This window comes from Bacillus rossius, chromosome 15 (genome assembly GCF_032445375.1).
Source record: "Bacillus rossius redtenbacheri isolate Brsri chromosome 15, Brsri_v3, whole genome shotgun sequence".
NCBI classification, from domain to species: Eukaryota; Metazoa; Arthropoda; class Insecta; order Phasmatodea; family Bacillidae; genus Bacillus; species Bacillus rossius.
Window position 1 is genome coordinate 8,124,203 of NC_086342.1, and position 24,704 is coordinate 8,148,906.

At 41.7% G+C, this 24,704-nt stretch overlaps 1 protein-coding gene across 3 annotated transcripts in view; it reads left to right on the plus strand.

Moving 5' to 3' along the window:
* Positions 1-24,704, plus strand: part of LOC134539531 (uncharacterized) — a 264,735-nt gene that overhangs the window by 228,792 nt on the left and 11,239 nt on the right. For all 3 annotated transcript variants that reach the window (XM_063381631.1, XM_063381634.1, XM_063381633.1), the window contains 2 exons: positions 17,128-17,306; positions 22,621-22,805. In XM_063381631.1, coding sequence (XP_063237701.1) covers positions 17,128-17,306; positions 22,621-22,805 — 364 coding nt within the window. The remainder of the gene's footprint in view (positions 1-17,127; positions 17,307-22,620; positions 22,806-24,704) is intronic.

The following is a 24,704-nucleotide window of genomic DNA, read 5'->3' on the forward strand; positions in this document are numbered from 1 at the left end:
CAGCTCTGCATTTGCATTGCCCTGCTCGCGTGCGCTCCCATGCGAGGACCGGGTGTTCAGTTACAGTAGTCCGGAGCCGGTGCGCTGATGACAGCTGTCGGGTCGGTGCATAGGCGCGGAGGTTCGTCAAGGCCTGGCAGTTGTCGTTCCGTTGCCTGGTTTACCGCGCCTTCGAAACACCTACAGCCGAGCTACGAAAAATTATTCTCCGTTTGAAACCATTCAGGCGAAACTTTGGAAAATGTTTTATTTATATATACACACACACACCAATATTTAGAAGTATTTTGGAGTCATTGTTTAATATTGGTGATGCTTTTAAGGTAATTATTTTGAATCGATTATTTATTACTCAGAAATATATATATATATGTGTGTTCTGATTAGTCAAATTTTTGTTCTTAATTAATTTGCTTGTGGGTAGTAAAGTTATTATTAATTATCTTAAAACCATCAACAGTTTTAAATAACGAATTCAATATAGTACTAAATATTAGCAAAAAAAAACTTTTTCCAATGTTTCGCATTAATTGTTTCGAACAGAGAATATATATATATATAATATATTATATATATTAGCTCAGCTGTACGTGTCTTAAAGGCACTAGAAATCAGAGGGAATAACAAATTTGGGGGAGGGGGGGATTGGCCTACTAATCAGCCAGTGACAATAATTAGAGGTTTCAGAGAGAGGGAACTAGACCAGGTACATTTGAAGTATATTGCTGTTTATGTTTAATGTAAGCGAGTGTTTCATTACTCGCCAAGGATGTGTTAACACCTAACTTCGGTAACGAGGAAATCTTTTTGTGTTCTCATGTTGCAAATACACTTATAATACGAAATACGAAAATCTTCAAAATAATACCGAGGGTTTTGGGTGGTGAGGACTATTGGAACTCACAGTTGAAGGGGAATCGATAAATTAAAAAAAAAAAACAAACAAAAAAAACAGCCTATTTGAAAAAAGAAAATTGATTTTAAAGAATTTCTGTAAATTCGCCATCAGAACTATGGTTTTACCTGCTTTTTAAAGATCAGTTAAACTTAAACAAATTTACACCCGTAGAGTAAACACTAACAAAAATGTGAAATAATACATTTTTACAAAATAAAAATTGAATTGACATTTCAGGTTGGATGCGAACTGGGTTAGAATTTTTTTGTCCTACCTCCAGCTATACATATATAATTTTTTTTTAGTTTTAGGGATTATGTTTTTGGTTTGGGGGGTGGGGGGTTTATCCACTTCGCTTCCCCCCCCCCCCCCCTCATTTTTTATATGGCCGCTTCTGGACTAGTAGAGTTGCTTACGTGTAGACAGATTCGTGCCTCTCCACTATGTAGCCGCGTTCAAGACAGTTACTTACACGTTTCTTTGAATACTTATGTGACGTACGTGAAACCATATTTGGTACTACTGCCCTTCATTTTTATTTTACTACCAACCGGTCATCTTGGAGTCATGCGAGTCTGTGTGCTAGAGACATTTTTTCTTTTTCCTTCCCCTTCCTCGTTAATATTCCCGTCTTCTTTAAAGTGCTCCACGTCCAGAGAGGTCAATTATGCTAATTGGAGGCCAAGGGTGGAACCACCTTTGATCCGAAATATTGCCGCTACGTGCTGTCTTGCACAAACAAAAAAAAATATACAAGTGTGTATTATTCTCTGCGTGCAAATCTCCGAGTTTTGGGAATACGACAGTAGCCATACGTTTGTACTAAGGTTTGGTCTCAAACGACTTTATCATTCCGTGTGTCGTCACTTGAGGAATATTCCCGTATATTTATTCCGATTTTTCTTTTGCATTTGTAGTTGGGTCCCTAATTGTCTCTTTAGACGTCTACTTAACCTTACACTGTAAATTTTTGTACTTTTTACAAGGATAATCCTTGGAAACTCAGGATATCACTTGTAGAACTGCAAGGCAGAGCTTTGTAAAATTTCAAATGGTACAAAGCTCTGCCTTGTAGTTCTAAAATTGAGCTTCCAGGTACTGTCCTTGCAAAGTACAAAAAGAAAAATTACAGTGGATTTTCGAGCTGTAATAGGTCACGCGAGAGATAATGAGTATGTACACTCGAGTGACTTTTTTCCGCAATAAAAAAATTTATAGTCAACATTATTGAGAAAATTTACGACTGAACACAAACTGAAAAGGAACTGTGGTGATGAATTCGCAGGGGAAATTCCTCAAATTATAGTAATTACAAGAAAATGAAATAACCAACTCGGCTTGTGAGACCGAGACTAAAAAGACAAAAACAGCATGCAAATAAACACGCGTTTTTTTTTCTTTTGAAAGTTTTTGGAAACTAGACAGGGTAACAAAAAATTTTCCAGTAACTACAGAATAAATATATTCTGACAATTTTCTACAAAATTGTATTGTTATAGTTTGTAAAGGAACCTTAAGAATGTAACGTTTCCGACTTATTGTTTTATGTGTCGTAGGAGAAAATTGTGCGTAGATATAAATGTGAAAACATGACATTAGATTATATCGTGGAACGAAAATTTGCGCAACATTATAGTCATATTAACAACAAAAATGCTTTTAAATCCTACTGATTGAGTTTCGTAAATGATTCGGTCACACTGCTTCTCTCGGATTATTACACTGTTAGAAATTACAGTAAATTTATGAAATATTTCAATACGAAGAATTCACCTCAAATAAATTAAAAGTTTTTCGTAATTTCATATTACCTACTGAATCTTCGTGGAAATTGCGCTGTGCATCTACTTCCGAATTCTGTTTTTTTTCTGTTATAAGTGGGTTTTTGCGTAAGTCCTGATCAGTTTTTGAATGTTGTTCTTATAGACCAAGATTAATCTTGTGGATTCATTTTCAAAGTTAGCGAACTCTGTACCCGCAACTTTACGAAGATAACGGTACATTTTCGAACATCCCTGGATATTTTTTAACCAGCAATATTCGTAAATTTAAATTGAATTTTTTTTGATAGTTTACTAGTCCAGGACCAATCATGAAAGCAAAGAAAATGTGCACGCGTACCTTCGTCGAATCAACTTTCAAGGGCGTCGCCAGCCGATGGCCTGGGGGTGGGGGGGGGGGGGGGGGGGTGTTGTGGGAAAAGTATGTATTTTTTTTTTTGCATTTGGCTACACTTTTTTGAATCTCTAGGGGGGGGGGGGGGCAACTGACCCCTTACCCCCCCCCCCCCCCCCCCCCGGGCGACGCCTTTGTCAACTTTGCTACCGAATGGATAAGCAAAATCATCTTGCCTCTGCAGATAGGCGAGGCTGGAACCAGAAGAATAAGAGGAAACCAAAGATAAGTGGAAGAAGCTATAACAGTAACAAAAAAAAGGATGAAGTATTTCGGTGCTCACTTCACTTGCCACTTAGAGGGTCTCGGGGCGGGGTTTCGGCTGTGCTCGGGCGATCGTGACGCGATCGTCTGCAGAGGCATTAACCTGCCGTGTCAGCACTCTGCGGCCGCCCATCACCGCCCTCTCTCCCACCATTAACTGATTAAAGTCAAACAGGGCGTATCGATCAGGCGCGCGGGGCTACACCTCGCGACAATACGGGCTGGTAGTGGCTATACCTCGTGACAACCCGGGCTGGTAGTGGCTATACGTCGTGACAACCCGGGCGGGTAGTGGCTATACGTCGTGACAACCCGGGCGGGTAGTGGCTATACGTCGTGACAACCCGGGCTGGTAGTGGCTATAACTCGTGACACCCCGCGTTGGTAGAAGCCATACCTCGTGACAACCCGGGTTGGTAGTAGCTATACGTCGTGACACCCCGGGCTGGTAGTGGCTATACGTCGTGACAACCCGGGCTGGTAGTGGCTATACCTCGTGACAACCCGGGCTGGTAGTGGCTATACCTCGCGACAACCCAGGCTGGCAGTTGTTTTCCCCAGAAACAACTTGAACCAACAGTAGCTACATTCAGCGACAATTCGATACGGCAGTTGCTATACCTTTCATCTACCTGGGCTGGCAGTGGCTATACCTCGCGACAATACGGGCTGGCAGTGGCTACTCCCAGCGACCACCTGGGATGGCAGTGGCTTAGTTATTTTTAGAGCTAATTATGTGCTGCAACGAGCTTATTTCGCTGATAAAAGCCAACAAAGAAAGTGTATATAAACAAATTTCACCAGAGCTTATTATGCTCTGAAATAATATAGTTTCCCATCTACAACACCTCATAAAAAATTGTAGAAAAACAAAAACATTAAAATCATAACAATATATTGAGAGAGAAAAAGATGCCGGAGACAGAAAACGATTTATTATAAGCTGAGTCCTGCTAAATTCGCTTTATTATCTAGCAGTAGACTCGGCTATACACAGTTAAATACAAACAAGTTGATAACTGTCGTTAACGTGATTCTGTTCGGATTGCATGTGGTAATGCCAAGTGAATTTTTTAAGTGTTTGGTTGTCCTTTAGCTAGATGGCGCTGCAGCGCATCAACTTCGAAACCGTTCAAACCGATCGCCATGAAAATTGGCATGTTGTGATTTTTACTGTCCTTAACCCTCAACAACAAATAGTGACTGTGGTTAGTATTTTATGAGTAAGTTTAAAATTGAATGCAATTTCAAACGCTTTATAGATTCTAGATCACATACGAACAATCTTTTTTTTTTTAATTTTTTTATTATTATAGATATATGCAGGTAAATAATTAATCACTGGCAGGAAAACGTGTCTGCCGGGTTCTGCTATTGTTACTTAGGGGGACGCACCACAACGCCGAAATGCCAAAGTGACCACAACGCCGACAGCTAGAAAACTGCTGTGTACCACAACGCCGAATTACCACAACGCCGAAATACACTAACGCCGAAAAATGTCATTGCAGGACTGCCACAAAGGTTATATTAGGTTAGACTAGGTTAGGTTAGGCTACGATAGGCTAGGTTAAGTTAGGTTAGGTTATATTACGTTAGGTTAGGTAAGGTTAGGTTTGATTGTGGTATTTCGGCGTTAAGGTAGATTTAAGAAACACACACAAATTCATTCAGTTATTTCGGCGTTGTGGTACACAGCAGTTTTCTAGCTGTCGGCGTTGTGGTCAATTTTGACATTCGGCGTTGTGGTATTTCGGCGTTGTGGTAACGACCCGTTATTTAGAAGTTCTCAGACTGGCTGGCACGAGCTATACGCTGGCTGCCTGTCTGGACGGCGATGGCGACTCCTTGCCCAGCTCGCACTCCCACGCGGGGCCGCTGGATCCAAACTGGTCAGGTCGGGCGTAACCGCCCCCTCTACCCTCCCCCAGCTTCAGTAGGGCCACGCCCTTTCCAGCACGTCAGGTGACAGGCGGGACTCCCGTGAATAACACACGATCCATCTGGGGCCCCTCCCTCCAGTTTACACTTCCCCTTAATTACCCTCACCCCATCCCCGTTTTTTATTCCTTTCCCTACACTATAATTAGGGACCGGAAAAATTCGCGGGTTCAATGACCTCCAGGACGAACTCCACAGTTCTACACACACACTCGGTCAAATGCCATCCACCCATTGGCTGCTGTCTTGTAAGACGTTCCAGCGTAGCAGCCCGTGATTTCGATAAAGCTTTGGTCGGATGTTTCTCATGTTGGCCCAGAGTCATCCAGGTGAGTTGTGAGTCCCAATATCAGAGGCAGCACTGAGGTATAACTATTTGTATCTTAGCCTATCGCGAAATGAATTCGCGAATTTTTCCGGTCTCTAACTATAATTTTTTCTTTCTTGTAAACGGAACAGAAATATTCAGAAAAAATTACATATATTTGAAAAACTTGTACAGTTACACGTAAACAACTCTTATTGCCGGACAAAATTGTGGTCGCAGTATTACTGGGTTCGGATATTTCCCGGGCATAATTTTTTTTTTGTGACGTCCCAGTACCTCCAATAGTTAAAAAGGTTATTTGTGAAAAGTTTCCTGAATTGCTTAACTGCGCACATGAGCACGATAGAAACAAAATAAAACCAAATGGTTGAATATTCGATGATCCATTCCATCGCTTGAAAAAAATTATGCTTTAATGAAACATCAATTAAAATATAAAATAACGCGCAAGTTTTCGTAAGAAATACTCAGCATTATCTCGAACGTTTTTCATACATGCAAAAAAATATTAATCATACCCATGTGTTGTACAAAGTTACAATATTTTCTTTCTTGTAGTATTACAAACTATTTCTTGGCAATTGGTTCTCAAAGGAATATTGTGTAAAATTACATACTTTCTTTTTCTGTGTAGTGACCAGTGCATTTTTAGCTGCGCGGTACAGTTTTTTTTTTTCCGTCCGACGATTGATTTTAAATTACTAGAACCACTATTAATCTTTGGATGAATTCTCTCCTGGCTATACTCAAATTCCCTGTACATAATTAAGTCCATTATTTAGAGTGTTCATAGGTCGATAACACCGTCACTTCAGTTATTTTTCCTTCACATTATTGGGCAACCACTTCTTGTTTATAACTAGGGACCGGGAAAATTCGCGAATTCAATTATCTACAGGATAGACTCCAAGACCCTCTATACACTCCGACAAATTACATCTGCTCATTGGCTACTGACTCGTGACTACTATTAACTTGAATGATTTTGATTCGATACTTCTTTCGTTGAGGATTATTTATTGGCTCTGATTCCTTCAGACAACCTGTGGTCCAATCACTGAAGCAGCAAAAGGTTAAACACATTTGGATTCTAGCCTATCGCGAAATGAAACCGCGAATTTTTTTGGTCTCTATTTATAACTGTCTGAGGATCGTCATTGGTGTGACAAGAGCAAGGCGTGTCTAATAATCGACGTGAACCAGATGCGTATGTCGTACTTCAAGTCGTCTTTCCTACCAAGTGAATCCGTGAAATAATCGTAACTCTATGAATCACTGTTTAATTTTTGTCTTTGAAATTGCACGGACCTAACTTTACGATTTAAACATCCCTGATATTTTTTCAACATTTATCCTTCACGAATACATAACTGTGACTAAAAAAAATTGGTTGTCTGTAAAGTCGGTTTACGGACGATAGTTTAACGTGACAACGTCATAACAAAACATTAATGAAATGATTGCATACTTTTATGAATAAAATTGAATAATTTTTATTGAATTATCACTATTTAGTATGGATACAAAGGAGTGAAATGAAATCTACAATTTAATTGATAAATTTACTTTTATTTGCACTCATTAATTCAAATATGTTTATTACTTTAACGAACAGATTATTTTATCTATAACTTTTATACAAAGAAGTGAAATGAAATCTACAATTGAATCGATAAATTTACTTTTATTTGCACTCATTAATTCAAATATGAATATTACTTTAACGAACAGATTATTTTAACTATAATGTTTATACATGTTTGCTATTTAACGTCTTCCAATCTGTGTTATTCTGTTAAGGATAGGACGATGATTGGAAAAGTAGGAAACGATTGGGAGTGTTTCAAGTTTAATGTGCCTCGAAAAAGTCAAATCGATGGTTGTTCGAATCGAGTGGAAGAGAGATGTATGCGGCGCAAGCGTACAATGAGCGTAACAGGACAATGTGCGTAACGGGACAATGAGTCATCGTTTTTCGTGCGTGCAGCCGGCGTTCATCGATTTATTAGACGTTTTCACGTCTAAAAGTATTCTATTCGCGGCAGAGTAAAATTGAAACAATCAAAACTTTATGCTGCTCGCGCTGTGGTCCCAAAGGTTGTCTGAAGGTTGATGAAGCGAAAGACCGTCAAAGAAGCTTGAGTCAGAGGCTTCTTTCTGCGGCCGTGTCATGCCACGGGCTGTTTTCCTTGTTGCTTATGCAGTTGTGTAGGTAATCAATGAAAAGAGCCGCAGATTGTTTTCGCGTCGTGGTTCTTAAAATAGAGGGGCGTAGCTAAACATATAAACACTAGGCGAACAAACGAACAAGGTTGTTTTTAGTAAATGTCACAATATGCAGTATGAATCTATATTGAGAGTTACGACTAGATACATCTTTAGAGGAAAAAAAAAGAGCTAGTATTTTAGTGTTAGCCAGTGATTTGTAAACATCTAACTTCGGTAGCGAGGAGATTAATGTTTTCTCACGTTGCAAATAAACTAATAATAAAAAACTCGGACACGAAATTTAACATATATAATTCTTGAAAATAATGCAGGGCGTAATAAATATACGAAAAGTATTCATTAGGTTGGGGAAAATAATCGCATATGCTCTAGTTTGGACTAATTTTTAAGTTAAGTACAATCGAGCGTGGTGGGTACTTTGGTAGTAAGTTTGAAAATTGAATGCAATTTCAAACGCTTTATAGATTCTACATCAACATACGAACAGTCCATTTTTGTTTTTAGATATATGCAGGTAAATAATTAACCACTGGCAGGAAAACGTCTGTCTGCCGGATTCTGCTAGTGTTATTTATAGGGGCATGCATATTTCGCGAAACGATTCCGAGACTAGCTGAAAGTTAAAACACTGTAGCATCGTCTGTGTTTCGTGATTGGTATATGTGTGTGTGTGTATTTAACACACACATATACAATGCCTAACAAAATTTTAAGATTACAAGCTTATTTAATATAAAATTATACTTTTTTTAAATTTTTTATTTGATGAATATTTTGTGAATAGTGCAGAACATGAGACATCTAACTTCCAAAAAAAAAAACACTTCGATAAGATAAATATTTTTTTCGATACTTATTATAAAAACCTACATTTTTAAGTATAAAAAAATTATAAATACTAAACTATTTGTTTGATTCCAGTACAATTTTTTTTCAGTATTCTAAGATGTGTAAAATCACTTTGAAAAAAAAAACTTTAAAATTGGTTTACACAAGAAATTATTATTATTTTTTACATTTTGAAAAATATAGGGGACAAATGAAGTTTATTTGCAGGTTTAAATATAAATATAAATGTCGTAGAGTAAGCTAGCGAGACCTTATGGGCAGCATTACTTAGCTTGTTGTACGAGCCGCGATATTTTTCGGCCACAGCAATAAGTCCATGGTCAAGTTTTCCTCAGTATCCGAGGTAGGGGTTGTGTGTTTCCGCCGGTAATGATCTCACTGCCACCAATTAGACTATAAATAAAACGTTATCTGTAGCTCGCGGGGAGTTCCCCCGCGGCCGGGCGAGCGGGGAAGTTGTCGGGAGTCAGTCAGTCAGTCGGCGGGCGGTCGAGGCAGCGCTCACTTCCTGCCGCCGGGAGCTGCGCGGCCGAGATTCCGCATTTTCCAGCCGTACCGGAGTTGTGGGACGTACCGGAGTTGTGGGACGTACCGGAGTTGTGGGACGTACCGGAGTTGTTGGCCGTACCGGAGCGAGGTACCTGTGGTGCCTGAGTTCTTCGTATCAGAGTGACAGACCTTACCGGAGTTGTCAACCGTACCGTAATTGTCGATCGTACCGGAATACTTTCAGTCGTGCCGGAGTTTTTCGGTCGTACCGCAATTGTCGATCGTACCGGAGTTTTCCGGCCGTACCAGAGTGGCTGCTGGCCTCCTTACCGAAGTTTGTGGGCCGTGGCCGGAATCGTACTGGAGTTTGCCGGACGTTTCGGATTTTTGCTGCTCGAGGCCGTAAATTTGGTTTTAAAAGCTCATTTTAGTTCGGTTTTTTTTTTGGAGTGAGTAGTATTTGTACACCAGTTCCTGGCATCCGGGTACCAGCAGTCGAATTCTGGTAGGTGCGCCCGTCTTTGCGTCGTCGCCGATTGTCGCGAGCTGCGTCGTGGTCCAAGACGCTAGCGACCCCCGACATGCAGTACTTGAACTTCTCCGAGCCGCGGGTCGTCGGACGGGGAGAGGGAGACGTCGTGGACCCGTGGCGGCTCTGCTGCTGCTGGGGGCGGCGGCGGCGGCGGCGGCGGCGACCCCTGCCCCGGGTCAGGGTGACTTCGGAGGACCAGCCGTCGTCGCGCACCTCTCTGCTGCGGTTCCGGGAGCGGAGTCGCGGTCGAGCCCCACGTAAGGGAACAAGAGGGACAGGAGACGTCAAATGGGTTGGACGCCTGCTCGGCCTCGCGACAACCCAGGCTGGCAGTTGTTTTTCCCAGAAACAACTTGAACCAACAGTAGCTATACCTACATTCAGCGACAATTCGATACGGCAGTTGCTATACCTCTCATCTACCCGGGCTGGTAGTGGCTATACCCTAGGGACCGGAAAAATTCGCGGATTCAATGACCTCCAGGACAGCCTCCATTATCCTCTGCATTTCTCAAGTAAACACGCGTGTTCATTGGGTACATTGGGAACATGAAAACCTTCAGGAGACTACTAAACCTTCCACAGACACTCCCTGCCAGTGACAATGGGAGCTACAAGCTACCTGACATTGTTATACGCACACGGTAACATAACCTCACTCCTATAATTACACTTAAATTCACAATAAATACATGTTTTTCATGCATTTATCACTAAATTATCTATAGCCTATGATTTAAATGTGCTTATATTATTTTTAATTGTATGTAGCTTATTTTTTAGCCTGAAAAAATTTCGTTGCATGGTGCGCGCACATCGTAAAAATCCACTTTCATCTTTTTTGACGTGATAACGTCTAATAAATCGATAAACGTCGGCTGCACGCACGAACAAGTGTCCCGTAACGCACATTGTCCCTTTACACTGTGTCCCGTAACGCTCATTGTACGCTTGCGCCGCATCTTATCTCTCTCCCACTCGATTGGAACAACCATCGATTTGACTTTTTCGAGGCACATTAAACTTTAAACACTCCCATTCGTTTCCTACTTTTCCTGTCATCGCCCTATCCTTAACAGAATAACACAGATTGGAAGAAGTTAAACAGCAAACATGTATAAAAGTTATAGTTAAAATAATCTGTTAATTAAAGTAATAAACATATTTGAATTAATGGTTGCAAATGAAGGAAAATTTATCAATTAAATTGTAGATTTCATTTCACCCCTTCTTTGTATCCATACGAAATAGTGATAATTTAATAAAAATTAATCAATTTTATTCATCAAAGGTATGCAATCATTTCATCAATGCTTTGTTATGACGTTGTCACTTTGAACTATCGTCCGTAAACCGACTTTACAGACAACCAATTTTTTTTCTTCTTCATAACGCGCGTGAAGAAGTGCGACTACACAGAACTGCACAGTGTAGGCTCGTGTTGGTTGACGGCGCGGCCTCCCTGCATGTGTTATCTGCAGCCGGACGGAAGTGAGCGAACGGAAACACTCGGTGTGCAGCGAGCGCGAAGACGAGCAAGAATCAGATTTCACTCACCCTCCAACCGAGGAGGCGAATCGCTTTTGGATTCGCGTTAGATTCCCGGCGGCAGGGGCTCAACAACTAAATTTCCAAAGGGGGGGCAATATATATTTTTATAAAGAATCATCGATCCCCCCTATTGAAGCGGGGGTCCGGGGGTCCTCCCCCGGGAAAATTTGTATTTCAAGGTGGAAAATGGTGCTATTTAAGCAGTTTTATTATCTAAAAATTGATTACACAGCACTTTCTTTGCCCCCGTTTGCCCCCACTTCAAGGTTTCGGAAGGAAGGGGGGGGGGGGCAAAATACCCTTGCCCCCCCCCCCCCCTTGTTGTTGCGCCCCTGCCCGGCGGGGTGATCGGTAGTGATCGGACACTTTATTAACTCATACTTTTACACTTCACAGGTTTTGGTATTTACAATTAGGCATTCCAGCACTCGGTGCTCTTTTGCCTAATCTAATTGATGTATGTATAAGAAATTATTTAAATAAACATGTTTTGCATAAAAGGAAAATTTAAAAAAACCTTTCGTTTTTGTCTTTTGGAGTCTTGTTTGGCTCGATGTCTTGGTTTGAATCTTTATACCTAAAAGCACATTTACACTATTTATTTACACATTCATACAAACACTTTGTCTTTCACTGTACATAAATTTAATAAGATGCACCGACACTAAAAATTTTTTTTAACTACCTATATACACACTTGGCACTGTGGTGGGCGTCCAAGTCTATTCACTTCGGATGAGCACTATGGTCGGTGTCTCTTTGACTGGTTGCACGCGGGAATTTTTTTTTGACGTGATAACGTCTTATAAATCGATGAACGCCAGCTGCACGCACGAAAAAATTGTCACGTTCCGCCTGGGCCGAGCGTGCAAGAACCGGCCAACCACCGTGCGAGAAAATCTTCTCTAATATCAAACAGGTTAAGGCGGGCTTTTTTACTTATTGTTCGTGATTATATTTAAACAAATTATTTATATTAGATTTGCAAAAAAAACTGTAAATAATATTTTAAAATTAAGAAATATGCAATTTTTCATCAATGTTGTCTTATGACGTTATCACGTAAAATTATCGTCCGTAAACCGACTTTACAGACAAACCCCCCCCCCCCCTTTTTTTTTTCCTGTTCAGATGGCACACTTAATGAGGATGTATCTTAGCGAGTCGGTGAGTTCTGCGTTATTTGACCGTTTCTTTCAACGGGAAATACTGATCTGAAACAATTTCATGGACGAGGAGAGCAATATTAAAATCAGCCGATATAAAATGTTTCTAGGCCGGGAAAAAAAATTCGCGGATTTATTTCGCGATAAGGTGGAATCCAATACGTTTAATTTTTTTTCTGCCCTTTTGATTGGGCCACATTTTATCTGAAGAACTCTGAGCCAATGAAAAAAATGGGGTGTGGCTGTGTCATGGACACGGCCGTGTGTTGTAAAGAATACGTGTACGTAACAGGTAATATTTTCCATACAAAATATAAAATACGTAATTTTTTTAATTTAACGCCATGTATATTCACTGTAACTATTTTACACTAATGTTTTATACATTAAATCGATAGATTTTGACGAGAGCTGACGATTGAAACACAAACGAACGTCGTAGCTTCTCCGAGTCAAATGTTATACTACTTAAATGGAAATCTCGAAACTCAGCAGAATGACCTCAAAATGGCGGCGCTTCCCCCTCCACCGCATGCGATGTGTCACAGTTCTCACTTAAGCGTGACGAATTATTTGATTCTTTAGCTATACACTGGTGTAATTTAATTTTGGATGGAGATGATAGATATGTAGCTGCAACACCAAACTGTATCTCCTGATTTTGTTATCATTCGTATTTTGAATTGCCTCCCACTATGGAAGCAATTTTAGAGACGTATTCACGTCAAAAAAAAAATACAGTTAAAAACGAGATAGCTTCTTTCAATTACCACTTCTAAGTTATAAATTATGCTCTTAATGACATATCATTGCAAATTTTTCTTTACGAAATACGTTTCAGATAAATAGTAAAAAAAAAAAAATACTTTTGATTACATTACAAAGTTGTGCCTAAAACATTTTTGTCCAGTGGTGTACATCTAGCAACAGCGCACACCGGAACAAGGACGGCGCTGATGTCAGGAAATCGGGGACGCACCACAACGCCGAAATACACTAACGCCGAAAAATGTCATTGCAGTACTGCCACAAAGGTTAGGTTAGGTTAGACTAGGTTAGGCTAGGTTAAGTTAGGTTAGGTTATATTACGCTAGGTTAGGTTAGGTTAGGTTAGGTTAAGTAAGGTTAGGTTTGATTGTGGTATTTCGGCGTTAAGGTACATTTAAGAAACACACACAAATTCATTCAGTTGTTATTTCGGCGTTGTGGTACACAGCAGTTTTCTAGCTGTCGGGCGTTGTGGTCGATTTTGACATTCGGCGTTATGGTATTTCGGCGTTGTGGCATAACGACCCCAGGAAATCGTGCACTGGAAAGAGAGAGTAAATGCACACTTGCAGTCGGTCATTAGGACGGGACGCGCCTGTAGTACGGAGTGAATACGTGGAAACCGTTGCGTCCGTGAATACCACCAGCCCTGTGGCCCGCGAGGTACCGCTAGCTGCTGGCCGGCTGCTGCGTGGGTTATCGCAGCGATAGGAACACAATGCAACGGTGACGTGGGTTCTTTGGGGCGGAGCTACAATCGATTGTTCCCGCGAGCACGCGTGCTTAATCTCGGCATGCGCCGTGAATACCGATTGCTACCAGAATCGAATTTGGAAACGCGAAGGCTAGATTTTTTTTTTTTTTTTATATATATATATATATATATATATATATATAGAAGAAACGTCTGTTGGTACTTGACAAAAGGGCCAGTAAAACAACTTTTGGGACTTTTGAGGAGTATATAAAATAAAGTTTACTCTTTTAGTTAGAAAATACTAATCAGCACGTCCGTCAGCAAGTCATGTCGCAATCAGTGATTTTGCTGGATTATCGAACGTTTAATACAGTAACGAATGTGAAAACTTGAAATGTAACACGCTAGAAAACCGACAGTAACGATAAACTATAATCCAACAAAAAAAAAATACTGTCAGCGCAGTAATTAACGCGAGAGGCTGGATTGGTGCCGTATATGGACCCACGCGATGTGTATAGCTTCAGATAAAACCACGCGATATTTTTGAAAACTGCTGCAGATATCCGAGTGATGTCTGTCTGCGTAACTCGGATGTCTAAAAACCAAACAACAGTTACGAACAGAGACCTGGGGGAAAAAAAATTCGGATTCGTTTTCGCGATATGCTTAAAAATCCAAACAGTCACACCTGCAAGCTGCTATTGCTGGAGGACTCCAGGCCATTGAGAGAAAAATAAAAGTATCGAATCACAAGTTAACCCAGTTGAGACGCCTCACATGTCAGCAGCCCAGAGAATAAGTTTTAACATTTTGTCGTGGTGTGCAGATGATGGTAAGAGTCTAACCTGGAGGTCAGTGAACCTGGGAGATCCGTGTGCGCATGGGGGAGAAACTATAATTACCGAGACTGAAGACCTAGTTTTTTTGGAGTAGTTATGGGCCCGTCCGCACGATAGTAGTTTTCATAATATATTGCTGACATAACTACATTAATTTATTAGGAGAAGTAATGTATAAGCTATTATCAGGCAAACTAACCAGTGAAAATTCACTCTATTTAGGTAGCCACTAATTTTGTGGTGTGTAATACAATGAGTTTTTGCACCTCCTACTCCTTTATTTATTAGATGACGGTTTATTACAAAACAGCATTAAGTATTTTCGCATCTCGATTAAATTAGTTTTGCGCCGCCGAGGCGATAACTTAATATAACAAAAAAAAAGTATTAACTAAAAAAAAAAAAACTTTGTATGAGAACCTCTATTCCGATTTTTTTATTTGCTGGTAGTTATGGGCCCGCCCAACAGATAGCGACACAGTGTCGCGTGAAACATGGTTTCAGTTTCCACTGTAAGAGTCGCACTTCTTTATTTCCCTCCTTGTTCTGTGCGTGTGCGCCGGGTCCGTTGTCTCGTTCGTGAGCGAGTGTGCTGTTCGCGCGTGCCTGCCCCCCTACCCCCCTCCGGCTCCACCCCCGGGACGCCCACGGAGCGGCATTTCTCGTGTCCTTTTACCGCCGGCCCGAGGTCTCAAGGTCACCCCGTCTGCTCCCTGCCGACCCCGCCCCCCGACACTAGCGCAGTCTTCAGTGGTTGCCCCGAAATTCCCAAGATGCCGACCACAGCACGGTTTCAAAAATTTCTGCCCCTGACCAAAACTAAACTAACTCTTCTTCCTTTTGACCATCCTTGTCCTTCACTGAATCTGCCCGCTTCGTGCTTTTCAATAGTTTTAACACCGCATGGAATAGAGACCGGGAAAATTCGCGGATTCATTTCGTGACAGGCTAGAATCAAAAAAAAAAACGTTTGCCTTTTTACTGCATCATTGATTGGGCCACAGTTTTATCTGAATGATACTCTCGGCCAATTAAAAACCTTTAACAAAAGAAGTATCGAATCACTAGCGTCCCAGTTAACAGGTAACACGAGTCAGTAGGCAATGAGCGAATGTAATTTTCCCGCGTGCATAGAGGATCATGGAGTATATCCTACAGGTCATTGAAATCGGGAATTCTTCCGGTCTCTATACGCATGAATTAGCACAAGTTCCCCCCCCCCCCCACCCCTGGATCTATGTAGTTTTTACCTGGGCCCAACTTAACTAGTTACAGTCTTAGATCTATGCCACGGCTGGCCAATCCCCGAACAAAGCACTCGATGCAGTTAGGCGTATGGGCTTCGCACCGGAACTGAGAGTATTGTTGGGAGATCGGCGGCGGAGAATGGGAGGGGTCTAAGGAACGGAGCTCTCGATTGAGGAAACGGGGGGAATTTGGGGGGGGGGGGGGGGGGCTTAAGTTAAGGTGCTTGATGAATTGTTTGAATTTGTGCTCATTTGCATTTTTTTTGCGCACCCGAGCGCTCGCATACTTGCTCACTCGAAGATACTTTGTCCACTAAGCATACTTGCTTACATTCCTGTACGTTTTTGTAACCTCCTGCGTAATTTTCCCTTCTAACGCGCCTGGTGGCCGCACCCACGTATTTCTGCCATAGCGCGTGTCATCCTCGGATTACAGCGTGCATTTCAATGGGCATTTACTTTATCCTTTCCAATGCACGCCATTGAGAGAGGGGGGGGGGGGGAACGTTTTAGAGACAACTTTGAAAGGTAATCGAAGTTAATTAGAATGTATCTGAAACATTGTAAAGAAACAGTAAATTTTGTAAATTAATGTTTAAGAAAAAAATTCATTTTTCCCTTTGCATTTCATCAAGAGAGTAATATATTAATTTTTCATTTCAAATTAGCGGTTTCTCACTTGTGATTGTGGCGGCCGTCTGCGAGAGTTAAAGTGGTCGCCTTGTTTGACCGAGCCACTCAGGACGCGTTTTCTTCCGCACTGAATCACTGTGATTGGTTTTCGTTGTAACAACCGACGTGGACCTGAAAGAAACTCACGAAGACACAGACGATGCTACAGTGTTTTAACTCGGAATCTTTAAGGGAAACATGCATGTCCACGTATTCGTCAGGTATCTGCAGAGACTGGAAAAATTCGCGAGTTCAATGACCTCCAGGATAGACTCCATGATCCTCTGCCTACTTGGGCAAACGGCGCCTGTTAGTTGGGTGCTGAATTTTGAGGTGCCTCAAGTGGGTAACTTGTGATTGGTTACTTCTTTGACTGACTGGTCTCTAATTGGCCAAGAGTCCTACATGTTGATAGTGAACCAATAGCAGAAGCAGCACAACTGGTGAGTGACGCGCGCGTGTGTGACGGGTGTTCGCAGACGAGGCGGGCCCGGCCGAGGAGTCGCCCCGCACGCCGCTCAGCCCCTCGCCCATGGTGGGCGGCCGCCCCAGCCTGTCCGGGGGCAGCGTCTGCAGCGGCGACTGGCCCCCGGCGGAGGACGACGCGGACCGCCTGGTAGCCGTCCACCACAGTCGCAACAGCTCCACGTCGCTCGGGGTGAGTCGGCCGCTCGCTCAGTCGTCGAGAACTACACAGAAACCTGGAAAAACTCGCGGGTTCATTTCGCGGTAGGCTAGAATACGAATAGTTATACCTAGGACACCTGTATTTCGCGAATACATTTCGTGTCGAGGTATTTCACAAAATACTGTAGCTTTTCCTCCCGTGGTTATCGGCTGAGGTCGGTGAGAGGTGTAGTCCCGCTCTTGACGGGGGCCGATGAGAATGTGGTCACCGTACTGCTGCACCCCCACAATTTGCCATGGCTAGAGACCGGAAAAATTCGCGGGTTCATTGACCTCCAGGATAGACTGCACATACCCCTGTACACTCGGGCAAATAACGCAAGTTCATTGGCTGCCGACTTGTAAGACGTCTCAGCTGGTTTGTCTGTGATTCGATCCTTCTTTGGTTGAGGGTTTATAACTGGTTGAGATTCGTCCAGATGAACAGTAAGCCAATAGCAAAATTATCTAAGAGGTATATGTGTTTGAATTCTAGCCTATCACCGAATGAATCCGCGAATTTTGCAGGTCTCTAGTCATTGGTTCACTGGATGACTGAGGGCCAATTAGAGACCCTCGCCCATAGAAGTGTCGAATCACAGGTTACCCAGTCGAGACGACTCACAAGTCAGCAGCCAATGAACAGTTGGCATTTTTTCCGAGTGTGTACAGGATATTGGAGGTCATAGAACCCGCGAATTTTTGCGGTCTCTATCAATAACTATAATTAACACTAATTCACCGACGTTTCGGTCGACATTGCAGTCGCCGTCATCATGGAGCAGTTACCTACTTCCAACATCCGACAGCACAAGAAAAGACACATTCGAGAATCAGTAGAAACATTTAAAACACCACAGCAAACATCAACAAAGAAGATGGTTACAAATTTAGCAAAACACGGAACCCACTCTTTAGAAATCCTTAAAAACAATAGACAGATCGCCCCTGATTGGCAAAACAGCCCAGCCAACCGGAAGAGAGAGGAAGGCGCTCTGATTGGCCCACAGCTGCACCCAATCAGGAAGCACCAACCTCAGTTGTTAACTGCTCCCTGATGATGGCGACTGCAGCGTCGACCGAAACGTCGGGTGAACTATTCGCCAAGGACGCGGCTACAACCCCAGAAGCCAAGCTACTTCAGACAATGGCCGTGAAAGCCTGCGAACATTATTATACATATATTAAAAAGAAAAAAAGAAATAGAATCTATTATTATTAGAGACCGGAAGAATTCGCGGATTCGTTTCGGACTGGGGCTAGAATTCAGAAAACTTCTCCTCTGTGCAGTTTTTTTTGCTATTAGTTATCAGTGTACGGGCCAGCGAGACACCCTCAACCAAGGAAGTATCAATCCGGAGACTATCAAGTAGAGACGTCTCACAAGTCTGCAGCCAATGAAAGGATGACATTTCTCAAGAGTATTCAGAGGTGTTTAAGAGTCAATCCTAAAAGTAAATGAAAACGCGAATTTTTCCGGTCTCGGTTCATTAGTGGTTGATTATTAGAGACCGGAAAAATTCGCGGGTTCAATGAACTTCAGGATAGACTCCAATATCCTCTACACACTCGGGCAAATGCCAACTGTTCATTGGCTGCTGACTTGTGAGTCGTCTCGACTGGGTGGCCTGTGATTCGACACTTCTATGAGTGAGGGTCTCTAATTGGCCCTCAGTCCTCCAGATTAACAGTGAACCAATGACAGAAGCCGCACTAAGGTGTAATTATTTGAGTTTTAGCATAACACGAAATTAACCCGCGAATATTTCAGGTCTCTAGTGATTATAGAGGCGTGCCGGCGTGGAAATAATCCCGTGAAGGGATATCCACTCCAGGCGGAGAGCGGTATTATGCCCGAGCATATTTGAAACTAGATATGTACGGTTTTCATGGGTACCACGGTGACCCAGCCCCTCAGATACTTATTCAAAAGTGTGTATTGAAATAATTACTATCATTAAAAAAACACATTAAACATGTATAAATGAGTTCATTGATTTTAAAAAAATAATAGTCTGAACGAGCTGTGGCTATAAAGCTTTAAAAACTTTAATTTTAAATTTTTTAGAGCGACCAAATTTGATGGAATTCGTAGGAAGAACAACATGCATAATAAGTAAATTAATTCTAATAGTAGTGACGGCACGACAGTAGTGACAGCACGGCTTAGATTGACGGTGGTTTCTTCGCTCGAGGTGAGTCCCGCAGAGTAATGACAGAGTGGCTCTAAGCAGTGACGTCATCGCCAGAGGTGAGTCCTACATAGTAGTGACAGCATGGCTTGACGTGATGACGGCATCGCTTTAGGTGAATTCATTTGAGTATAGACGGATATAAAAAAAATATTCGAATAAACATGTGAAGGCATTCAAATTAAATAAATTTCTTTGTTGTGTTACAGTAAGATTGTTTACCATGTTTTGACCAAAAAAGCTTAGACTGAAAACATTGAACAGATGCAGTGTCTTCAAAAGTCAGGCATGCGCATCAGTGATCACATTTATGCATGCATCAATAAAAACAGGCAGAAGTTTACGCCTGAACAATGTTCTGTAAGAGATAGTGATAATTCCACGGGCAATTTAATTTCAAGAACGTGGGAAGAAGAAAAAAACGTTACCTACGAAAATACGGCGTTGAACTGTCGCGCCGTGTGATTGTGTGCGCGCCCACACCAATCCTTTTTTTTTATATATATATAAATGGAACAGGAATATCATGTAAAAATTACAAATATTTGTAAATTTTGTACATTTACATGAAATCAACCGTATAACTACCAAAAAAAAAAAGTGTTCGCAGTAATACATACTGGGTTCGGATTCTTACCCGAGCATTAATGCTTTGTGTGTCCCAGTACCGTTGAAAGTTAAAAAAAAGTTATTTGTAAACCTTTTCATGAAGAGCTTTCCAGTATATTAACTGCGCACACGATAAAACAAAAATAAAGTTAAAATTGTTTAATACATGATTATCTTTTTCCCGTGGTTTAAAAAAGTAATACTCGGTATCATCTCGAGAAAAAAAAACGTATTTCATTGTTGCAAAAAAATAACCATAGCCACGTGTTGTATCTTTCTTGCAGCCTGACGCATGGGCGTAGATCCCGAATTAAGAAGCCTCTCATTGAGGAGGTTTTGTCTGCGGTTACAAAAGTGTAACTGTGAAACGGGTTTGATGTGAAGAATTTCTGCACGTTTTAAAAGTTCTCTGCTTGTTGCGTGCCCGCCGACCGGGCGGTATGCGAAGTGCAGGGATACGGGAGGCCTTCATTTCACAGACGAGAGAGCCACACCCGAAGTTCCCCGAAGTTCATGCTCGTTTTTTTATTTTTCCGTTCCATCTCATTGTATAAACCGGCGTGGCTTTAAATTTTGCGGTCGATTAGGATAGGTTTAGCTACATTATAAATACTTTAAAAACGTTGTGGACGGTTGGTTATATTAGGTAAGTATAGCTACATTAAAAATACTGTAAAATCATTTTATGGTTGCTCAGCAAATAACTTTTTAATATGTAGCTATCCAGGGCTAGGAAAAAACAGTTTACATGATTTCACAGTATCTTTAATGTAGCTGACCTAACCTAATTGACCATTAGTAGAGACCTGAAAAATTCGCGGATTCATTTCGTGTTATGCTAAAATTCAAAAAATTATACCTTAGTACGGCTTCTGCCATTGGTTCACTGTTAATCTGGAGTACTGAGAGCCAATTAGAGACCCTCACTCATAGAAGTGTCGAATCACAGGCCACCCAGTCGAGACGACTCACAAGTCAGCAGCCAATGAACAGTTGGCATTTGCCCGAGTGTGTAGAGGATATTGGAGTCTATCCTGAAGTTCATTGAACCCGCGAATTTTTCCGGTCTCTAACCATTAGTTATCATTAGAGACCGGAAAAATTCGCGAAATCATTTTGCGATAGGCTAAAATACAAATAGTTATACCTCAGTGCTGCCTCTGCTATTGGCTCACAACTCACCTGGATGACTCTGGACCAATGAGAAACACCCAACCAAAGCTTTATCGAATAACAGGCTGCTACGCTGGAACGTCTCACAAGACAGTAGCCAATTAGTGGGTGGCATTTGACCGAGTGTACGTAGAACTATGGAGTTACTCCTACAGGTCATTGAACCCGCGAATTTTTCCGGTCCCTACTCATTGTATAAACCGGTGTGGCATTAAATTTTGCGGTAGATTAGGATAGGTTAGCTACATTATAAATTCTTTAAAACATTGTGGATGGTTGGTTATATTAGGTAAAGTATAGCTACATTAAAAATACTGTAAAATCTTATTATGGTTGTTTAGCAAATAACCTTTTAATATGTAGCTATCCAGGACTAGGAAACTGTTTACATGATATCACAGTATCTTTAATGTAGCTATCCTAACCAAATCAACCGTCCACAATGTTTTAAAGTATTTATAATGTAGCTGACCTAACCTAATTGACCATTAGTTATCATGAGTAGAGACCTGAAAAATTCGCGGGTTCATTTCGTGTTATGCTAAAATTCGAATAATTATACCTTAGTGCTGCTTCTGTCATTGGTTTACTGTTAATCTGGAGGAATGGGGGCCAATTAGAGACCCTCACTCGTAGAAGTGTCGAATCACAGGCCACCCAGTCGAGACGACTCACAAGTCAACAGCCAATGTATAGTTGGCATTTGCCCGAGTGTGTAGAGGATATTGGAGTACATCCTGGAGGTCACTCAACCCGCGAATTTTTCCGGTCTCTAATCATGAGTTACAATTAGAGACTGGAAAAAATTCGCGATTTCAATGACCTCCAGGATAGACTCCAAGATCCTCAATGTACTAAGACAAATTGCACCTGCTCATTGGATAATGACTCGTGACACGTGTCACCTGGGGTGCTTGTATTTTGATACGTACTTCTTTTGTTGAATGTTTTCACTGGCTTAGAGTCCTTCAGGTAAAACGGTAGTCCAATCACTGACGCAGAATGAAGGTGAACGAGTTTGGAGTCCAGTCTACCGCGAAATGAATTAGCGAATTTTTCCGGTCTCTACTAATGGCGAATTGCCTAACGGCGTTTTGCCTAACTACGATTTGGCCAACGGCGTTTTGCCTAACGGTGATTTTCCTAACGGCGTTTTGCCTAACGGCGTTTTGCCTAAAATTAGGCAAAACGTGTTTAGGCAAAACGACACATGCCCGATAAGACTTCTGCACGTTTTTAAAGTTCCCTGCTTGTTGCGTGCACACGAGCACCGTGTGTTCAGGGAGACGGCATGCTCCTGGCCTGACGTGCGTGCGTGTGTTGTGTCGGCAGCCCCGCAGCGACTCCATGGTGAGCGTGTACTCGGGCGCCGGCGAGGGTCGCTACGGCACGGTGGCCGTGCGCGGCGAGGTGGAGTTCGGCCTGCAGTACAACTACAAGGCGGGCGCCCTCGAGATCCTGGTGCGGCAGTGCCGCGACTTGGCGCCCGTCGACGCCAAGAGGAACCGCTCCGACCCGTCAGTACCTGCACCTCCTGTCCCCCCGTCCCCTGGCGTCGTTCCGCGAGAAGCCTGATTTTTTTTTTTATTTTCCTAACCTTACTAAAACTAAGTGTATTTTGGAGGAGTCCGGGTTAGGGAGGGACCTAGGTGCGTCTCAGGCCTGGCGGGGAAGCCTAAAGATGTCCATCAAGTTCCGTCCCTGCCCGAACACGCCCGAATATTCACCTTCGGCCAACCTCGGGATTTGTTTCATTTTTTTGCGCAGGAAACAATGAATTCGAATATTAAAAGTGGTGGGTTACGTTAGCTACATTAAAATACTTTTAAAACACTATGGACGGTTAGTTGGGTTAGTATAGCTACATTAAAATAAACAGAGAAATATAAATATGTATATAAATAAACCCGAGGTTGGCCGAAGGTGAATATCCGGGCGTGTTCGGGCAGGGACCGAACTTGATGTACATCTTAGGCTTCCCCCGTTCTGCTCCGAGTCTCTTTTCCACCATTTTCAACTCTTGCCGGCAGTGTGGCCAACTTGGCGTGTCATTTTTGAAACCACTTGCAGGGAAAAACTTGTTTTTGGGTATAATGGCGGTATTTTTGTTTTGTACCACAAGAAATAACGCACTTGGATATCTTGGGTAGTTTTCAAATCGTGTTGTTTTACACCTGAATCTGCGCACTGTATGTGTGTCCGGACAGGTTGGGGGCCTTAACCTGGAGCTGTTTGAACTAATGTTTAGGTATTGACCACTTTCAGGTCTTTTAAAACAAAACAAAAAAATTTCACATGGTTGACTAGGCTACACATAGAATTGTTTTGTTTATTTGATAAGTATGTATATTCAGCTGTCAAAGCAGAAATTTCAGTTCAAGGACTGTCAAAATCAGTAGCCTACATCTTATTCTAATAGTGTTTACAGATAATTTTCCACTCTTTTATTTGCATTAAGCAATGTTATAACTACAGAAAAATGAAGTTTCACTACAACTTAAGGGTCATTTTTTAAACCTAGCACAAAAAGGAGACGTCTTGAAAAATACAATTAAGAGTCTTCTAAAGGTGAAACTGTGTTATCAATAGGTACCTAATAAAGGTATCAAGCCATAAATGAGAGCATTATCAAATTACGTCGTATAGGTGTTTGAATAATAGATTGTATGTCTTGACGTACTTCACATATCCTGTAGTAATTAAGGAGACACATCGTCGCCTGAGAATTGGAGTGTTCTATGTCCATTGAAGTCGGAACTGAGATATAAGCATTTGAAAGTTCAAACAACTATGAATATCATGACATAGAACAAAATAATATTGGTCTTAAATTAAGAACAAACATTTTTATGTGCGTATACGTGTGTGGATATAGTACAAATGAAGACTAATATTAATTTTGTGTCCATAGCATAAAAAACCTAAAAAGTGGACATAGAACACTCCAATACTCAGGCGGCGACATGTTAGCAAAAATACTTTATTGCAGATATCCCCATGTAAAATTGTACAGTTGTCATTGTTGTGATTTTGCCTGAACAACCAGCAGACGGCTTTCCCTTACAACTCTTCCCAGAGTGGAGGGCACCGAGGCCATAACCTCACTGACCTGAGAGTGTCTTGCTCCCACGAGTAGCGCGACCACCCGCCATTCTGTTTCTTGCAAGTAAAATGCCCAAGGGTGCCCCGTGAGGTACAACGTAAAAAAGAAACTGAAGTAAAACTAACCTCGTAAGACCCCACAGTGATTTCAACAGTTTTTGATGGTATATAATTTTTAATTATCTATCTGGATTATGTATTAATTTATTAAAAACTGTTACTGTTCAAAATTGAATTGTAAGTTCATTCTTGATAATACTGGCATTAGAATTCCACAATTTAACAGCCGTTTAACATCTACCCTATGTACTTAC